Here is a 7602-nt window from a genome sequence, read left to right on the forward strand (position 1 = left end):
CTGGGCGAGGAGAACTCCTCGGAGGTAAACTCACTGCAGAACAACATGATGTAGAAGCCTGGGTCGGGATGAGAGCTCCAGTCCTGCTCTCTATCCCAGCCACCACGCCTACAACTGCTACCACCAGCCAACCACCGTCTACAACACGGCAACACTGCCACCAAGCGGCCCACGCCGCTGAAAAAAAAAAACACACCACCCCAGCTGAAACTCCCCCCTGACCTGCCACCGCCTATAGCGACCCCTTACGCCCAATCACGCCCCCCTGCCTCGCTGCCCTGCCCCTTCGTTGCTGTCACTCTGCTCCCCCTTACCCCCCGCCTGCACGCACATACACACACTAGAACACACAAACCGACACACCAGAACACACAAACACACACATATATGTACATACACACACTCACATATACACTCATATTCCCCTGCCTGCATTGGTGTATTTTGTAAAAAGAAAAAAATCATATGGAGTTTTAAAAAAAGAAGTTAAACATTGTAAAAAATATAAAAGTTACTGAGAGGTTTCAATGTTTGTCTGACTAATTAAGTGAGTATGTATAAATATATGAAAAAAAATGCTTGGATTGATATAAAAGAAACAACACAATGTGTCTTCGTTTTCATTGATGTGATTTCTAATCCTTTGATGTACTTGTTTTATTTTGTACTTTTTTGGGAAAAAAAGACTTCAAAACAGAGAACAAAATCTGAGTTGTTGAAATAAACCTTTTTAACATGACACCTTTGTCCCTGTGTTTTCCTGAACAACACTGTCCCTTTCCCTCTCAAACTCTTGCATGGCTTATTACATCTTGGTAGCTCCTTAGGTTGCGCTCACACACATACACACACACACACACACACACACACCTGCAGCTTGCATGGATCCTGTAGTTTGCGTTCTCACAGAACTGCAGCTGAAACACACAAAACGAAAACTCTTCTCTCACCACTCATGCCAAACACACAAATAACTATCTTTCTTCCTTACACACACACACACGCACACACACACACACACCCTCTGTTACATTCCCCGTTCACACATCATTTTTCATACCGGACAGCATTCTCAATGAGTCTCAAAGGAGGCCTCTCCGATGCCATGCCTTTGTCAGAGTGATCATTGAGAGAGTTCTAGACTGATTGGACAGAGTCTGGTATTGTAGGGCCCTTCTCAGGCTGTGGGACCTTTGGTTGGGTGGATGGGGGATGGAGGAACCCTTTCCCATCAATAGGGACAGAGAAATATTCAAACCACTACAGAGGAAAAGTTTGGCTATGGGAATGAACAGCAGACAAGCAGCTACAACAGCACTTAACACATTCTCTCTATCTCTCCCTCAGTCTCTGTAATGTCAGAGAACAACACAGCACCCATGGTTCAAACGAGAAGACCTATTGGCTTTGCACCTTTCTCAGACAAAATTTTAACACTTTGCACAAACACACACATACACACACTGAAGAAGGTGTAAAGCTGAAACGTTTGTGTGTCCTTGGGATGGACAGAGAATATAAAATCAATCCACCTGCATGAGCTATAGCTCAGCAACTTGCTCCTCAATTGTGCCTGGGTTCGAGCCTTGGTGTGAGACCAATCAGGAGAAAGTGGTACTTGTTATGTAACAGCTTGACGTCCGTTACATTAGGGATTGTTATTTGGCATTTTAGCAGACCGAAGAACTCTCCAATGAATCTGTTATGTTTCTACCCTCATCTCTTTCATTTCCACTTTATCTCCAATCAACACCAATGAAACTTGAGGACTCCCTTCCCTGGGGGCCACTCTGGGTTTGACTGTTTGTGTGTGTTTCTGTGTGCATGTGTGGAGGGGTGTGTGTGTATGCATGCGTGCGTGCGTGCGTGCGTGTGTGTGTGTGTGTGTTCAGGCTTGTCTCTGGGAAGAGAGAGCACAGTGTCCATCACACCACAGGACAAGAGGTGATGGTGTGGTTGAGAGAGCTGGGCACTGAGATAGAGGTCTATCTCTATTCCTCTAAAACCCGTTCGCTCTTTCTAAATATATTTTTATACAGCCCCCCACCCCACCCTCTTTCCCTTTTGTTCCCTTTATATCTCTTTTTCTGGCATCAACCTCTCCCCCTCTCTGTCTGGCTTATTCCCCCTCTCTCTCCAGAAAATGTTTCACATCGTTCCCCCAGTCCTCTCTCTCCTCTTCTCTCTCGCCTCTCTCCTATCGCTCCTCTCCTCCCTGTTGCTGGAGGGTCTTTACAAATGCAGCCTCAGACAGAGGGGTCACTGTTGCCATGGAAACCAATTCTGTCACTTTGGTCCAAGCTTGAGAGGACCAACTCAATGACCTCACCATTCCTTTCTTTCTCTCTTTCTTTCTCTCTCTCACACACACACCCACACCCACACACACGACTACACACACGCACACACACACACACGATTAGAACAGTCAGACTGTGTCGCATTGTGCTGAGACTCAGAAAATGATGTATAATAGATATATAAAATCAAGAATGCATTATGCAGATTTAATGTTTAATGCTCTCTCTCTCTCTCTCTCTCTCTCTCTCTCTCTCTCTCTCTCTCTCTCTCTCTCTCTCTCTCTCTCTCTCTCTCTCTCTCTCTCTCTCTCTCTCTCTCTCTCTCTCTCTCTCTCTCTCTCTCTCTCTCTCTCTCTCTCTCTCTCTCTCTCTCTCTCTCTCTCTCTCACATTAACACCACTTTGTGTTCTTATAGCATTTTTACACCGTTCTGACGATGAATGCACTCCTGCTCACCTTTACCAAATAATTTATCTGGAGAGGAGAGAGGAAGGGCACACTTCAGGGAGGGAGAGAGGGGTAAGGGGGGAAGAGAGGGCACAAAGAGGGCGTGTCAATATTTTTCTCTGCCTCCCTAAGCCTGCTGGGATGTTGGATTCATCCGCACACTGCCATTGGCTGAGGATGTGGTGGAACGATGGTGTGTGAATTCCACAGGGAGCCTCAGGATTGGCCAACGCAAACACATACACACACAGACAAACATACATGCTCACACGCACAGTCACGAGCACACACATACACACACGAAGCACACAAAATTGCACAGAGTCAAAGTATACACAAACACACAGACTGGCAGAGAAGCTCATAGAGCAGCTGGGACGCAAGTGTTAAAACTAAAAGGCAGGGTGTGGGTGGGTGGGTTATGTCTGATTGAACCATTTTGGCATTACTCTGGTTTATTAATGAGGATGTCTGGAATGCAGACGATCATCAGAGAAGCCTTTCTGATGGAAATGTGCCCATACGTTACCACACTGAGGTCAAATCCTACTCCCACTTTCCCCAAAGATCAACGTGTGTAGATCAACGTACGGCTGCAATGGAGGTTAGGGGTAGAAGGAAAGGTTATATGTAAAGAGCTGGATGGTACAGGTAACTGGCTAAATAAAATAAATACTTGAGGAAATGAGGGATGCAAAGAAAATTGAAAGCAGGTGCCAGGATCAGAGTAGTACAGAAGGTGTCGTATGCCGAGGCAGTGAAGAGTGTAGTAAAGGAAGATGAGTCCAGGGAGAAGGATCCTAAGAGGCTCCCTTTAAGTAGGCTGAAGCCAATAGAGAGTGATAGGAATCACATGTGCTTCAGTAAGGTTGGATTCTCAGCATTCGTAGCCATGGCTATCAACTGTACCTTAGAAAGGGAATGTAAATCACAGAGAATAGATGTTGTGGTGGCAGCTGCAGAGAAGTACTTGAGGTGTATGACATTTTACTGCAGAAGAGTTACAAGGTGTGTTGAATGATAGTGGCCCGTCCTCCGAAGCTGCCGGCCTGGTGTAGGATAAGATAGACCCAAGCAGTGGAAAAGTGCTGATGTTTTAATGGGTGTTTAGTTGGTTAGTTGGTCGGGCATTTTTTCTTCCCTTTCCCCCCGTAAATGTCACTTATTATTTGTGTCACAAAGTGTAATGAATTCAACACTCCAGAACAGTAGGAAGAAACACAGGGCTAGAGAGGAGGAATTGATTAATAGAGAGGCCGTGACCCGCGTCACACTCCAGTACAATGGCGGTGTACGCACCTCTCGGTTGCCATCCGCCAAGAGAAATTTATAGAAGATGAAGAATAACAAGCGTGTGTATGGGTCAAATGCATCAATTAAATGCATCCATGATTCCTCCCTTGTTATGTTCAAATGCAAAGAACGCTTCATATCTATAACCTGTAATTGAGCAGTGCTCAATGAATTACATTCCCTGAGAGCAACATATATTTTAAAACATGTTGTGTAAAATTTTTTGTGAAATGTCGACATGGCGGTAATGCGTTGAACGAGGCCCAACGTTCAGAGAGACTAAAGAAGCGGAAAGCTGAAGGTTTTCCACCGTGACGAGAGTAGAACAGAGTTAAGTTTGGGGCCTCTGATCTGCTCTCAGAATGTTGGCGCCCGGAGAAGACACGTTTCCGAGGTGAGCAGGATTATGAGAGGGAGTTACGTCGGGATGCCACCGGGCCGCAAGCAAAGTCAGGGGAAGAGGAATATTGGGATAGGGACACAGAGAGGTGTATTCTGACGAAGAATAGAGGGGAAAAAGAGGAAGAAGAGGTTGAAGATAAATGAGGAAAGGAAAGGTTGAATTTGAAACTGAGGAAGATGGTGATAAAAATAGAGATGGGGTGTTGAAGAGGTTTGATGTCAAGTACGAACAGAGTGAGCCGTGTGCCAGACCGAGTTCTGGAGGGGAAATGGAAGTGAATGAGGGTGAGTTAAGTGAGGTGGAAGGTGTAGTGAACAGCTCGGACCCGAGCCTGGCATCAATGGAAATGATAAAGAAGAATCTGGTCTAGTAGGAGTGACATTTTTTGGAGAAAGTGGGTCCTTACCTTTTGGCGGATCCATTTATGGTTTCAGGGTGGGAGGGAAAGGAGGTGGGTGCAGTTGAATCAGGTAACCTGTAGTGGACTTGTGATGTTTCTTTGTGTTAAGTGTGGAGGTGGATCAATTGAAGCTGAAGATTCCTGGTGTTTGTGATGCCCTCCGTTTGCTGTGACGCAGACCCAGTGGTGAGTGTGGTGAAACAGAGGAGTCACTGTCAGTCCTTCTGAGTTTTGAGTCATCTTAGGATTTATCCTGTTAGAGCTTTGGTACACAATCCCCTGCGCTGTTTCAGGTGCACCGTTTATGGTCATGTCGCAGCAATTTGTAGGACGGAGATTCCATGATGTGTTAAGTGTGCAGGAGGGCATGGGATAGAGGATTGTGTATCGTTTCGGTGGATGAAGTTGTGTGTGTCAACTGTAGGGCTGCCCATGTTGCTGGGTATCAGAAGTGTTTAGTGCGAGAGAGGCAGGTTGAGGTGGCTAGAGTCAGAGTAGTGCAGAAGGTGTCGTATGCTGAGACAGTGAAGAAAGTATAGGAAGGTGGGTCATGGTTGAAGGATCCCGAGAGGATCCCTGTGAGTTGTAGATCTGTGCCACCACAGAGGGATGGGCCAACTAGTATTATTCAGTACCAGTCAGTGGTTTTGATGTCTTCACTATTATACTACAATGTAGAAAATAGTAAAAATAAAGAAAAACCCTTGAATGAGTAGGTGTGTCCAAACTTTTGACTTGTACTGTATGCTTCAGTAAGGTTGGCTTCTTAGCATTCATAGCAATGGTTATCAATTGTACTGCAGAAATAGAACATAAATCACAGAATATAGATGTTGTAGTGACAGATGTCACTAGATGTTGTAGTGACAGCTGCAGAGAAGTATTTTGGCATACAAGATCTGATTTCTGAAGAGTTACAGGAGGTGTTGAGTGGTGGTGTCCCGTCCTCCCTGGCCGTTGGTATGGTGCAAGAACAGGGTCGTAGATTTTTAATGTGTATGATTAGTTGGAAGTTTTTTAATTAAAAAAAAATGTTGTATCACAAAGTATAATGGATTTATATTATAGTTGAGTTGGGGGCGGTAATGCAACATATTGGATGCCACCCGCCGTTAAACTCCAACGAAGAAGAAGAAGGGGTCCATATGGAGATTGTGACAGCTGGCTAAATGGCATCCCTTGAGAAGGCAAGAACAAGATGCATGTCAGGGAAGTGTATGATTATCATAAGGAGTTGTATACTTGGAATAAGGAGGAGCAATGGAGGGAAAAGAGAGGCAGAGGAGGTCTAAGAGAGAGGGAGGAAGAGGGTGAGCTTGAGTCTGTCAAAAATAGTGGGGAAAAGGGAAATGGTTTGTTAAAGTGGAATGGTAGAAAGTGTAGGTAGAGTGACCTGAAGACAGGAGGAGAAATGGAAGTGAATGAGGTCAAAGTATCGGAGGTGGTAGGTGGTAGGTGTGGTGAAGTTCTCAGAGAATGAGCCTTGCACCGAGGGTCAGGATAAAGATGGAGTGAAGTTTTTGGAAAAAGTGGACCCTTGCCTTTTGGCTGATCCATTTGTGGTTTCAGGGTGGGTGAAAACAGAGTTGGGTGCTGTGGAATCGGCGAGGATAACCAGAAGTGGTCTTGTGATAATTGTTTGTGTTACTGCTGGTCAGAGGGAGAAGGTGCTCTGCTTTAAACGAATGGAGGCAAGAAATGTGAATTGTTTTGCTCTCAAGAAAAGAGCGCCATTGAAAATAGTGATTACTGGGGTAGCAGTAAATATAAAAGTTGACCAACTGAAGGGGAAGATTCCCGGTGTTTGTGATGCTCGTCATTTGGTACAACGCAGACAGGGTGACGTGAGTGGTGAAAGAGAAAAGTCGTTGTCTGTTCTTTTGAGTTTTTATGTTGAGTCTTTGCCCGACAAAGTGATGTTAGTATATATAAGTTATCCTGTATGAGTTTTTGTGCCGAATACATTACGTTGTTACAGGTGTCAAGCTTATGGGCATGTGGCAGCAGTGTGTAGGAGGGTGGTTCCTAGGTGTGAGAAGTGTGCAGAGGGGCATGAGACAAAGGAATGTGTGGCATTGGGGATAGTAGTAGTATGTGTTAATTGTATGGGTGCCCATGGGGCTGGGGATCAGGGATGTCCCGTGCGAGAGAGGCGGGTTGAGGATTCCAGTAGTGCAGAAGTTGTCATATGCTGAGGCAGTGAAGAAAGTAGAGGAATATGGGTCAAGGGGGAGGGATCCTGAGAGGAGTGGTGTGAGTTGTTGATCTTTACCAGTACAGAGGGATGGATCCTGAGAGGAGTGGTGTGAGTAGTAGATCTGTACCAGTACAGAGGGATAGGCCAACAACTGATATATGTTTCAGTAAGATTGGATGTTTTGCATTTACAGCAATGGTTATCAACTGTATTGCATGTATGGAAAGTAAATCACAGAAAATGTAAGTTGTGGTGGCAGCTGCAGTGAGGTATTTGGGTGTGCGAGACTTGACATCAGAAGAGTTACAGGTTGTGTTAAGTGGTGGTGTCCCATCCTTTCAGGTTGTTGGCCTGAGGTAGAACTAAATATATTTAAATAGTGGAGTAGGGAGATTTTGGGGAGGAGTGTTCTTTTAGAAGGTAGGGTATTTGTTTATTTGTTTCAAGCAAAGTATAAGGGAGTTGTACTCCAGTCTAGTAGGTGGCGGTAATGCAACAATTATTGGATGCCAACCGCCGTTAAACTTCATCAAAGAAGAAGTCGAAACGCGTTTCACATACT

At 45.1% G+C, this 7602-nt stretch overlaps 1 protein-coding gene across 6 annotated transcripts in view; it reads left to right on the plus strand.

Annotated features, from left to right (window-relative positions):
* LOC112229077 (chondroitin sulfate proteoglycan 5) overlaps positions 1–739 on the plus strand; it is a 43877-nt gene extending 43138 nt beyond the window's left edge. For all 6 annotated transcript variants that reach the window (XM_042311311.1, XM_042311307.1, XM_042311305.1 and 3 more), the window contains one exon: positions 1–739. This exon is cut by the window's left edge and continues 117 nt beyond it. In XM_042311311.1, the coding sequence (XP_042167245.1) occupies positions 1–54 (54 nt within the window). In that variant the 3' untranslated portion in view covers positions 55–739.
* Positions 740–7602: the final 6863 nt, after the last annotated feature.

The sequence above is a fragment of the Oncorhynchus tshawytscha genome, linkage group LG03 (genome assembly GCF_018296145.1).
Source record: "Oncorhynchus tshawytscha isolate Ot180627B linkage group LG03, Otsh_v2.0, whole genome shotgun sequence".
In the NCBI taxonomy this organism is placed as follows: Eukaryota; Metazoa; Chordata; class Actinopteri; order Salmoniformes; family Salmonidae; genus Oncorhynchus; species Oncorhynchus tshawytscha.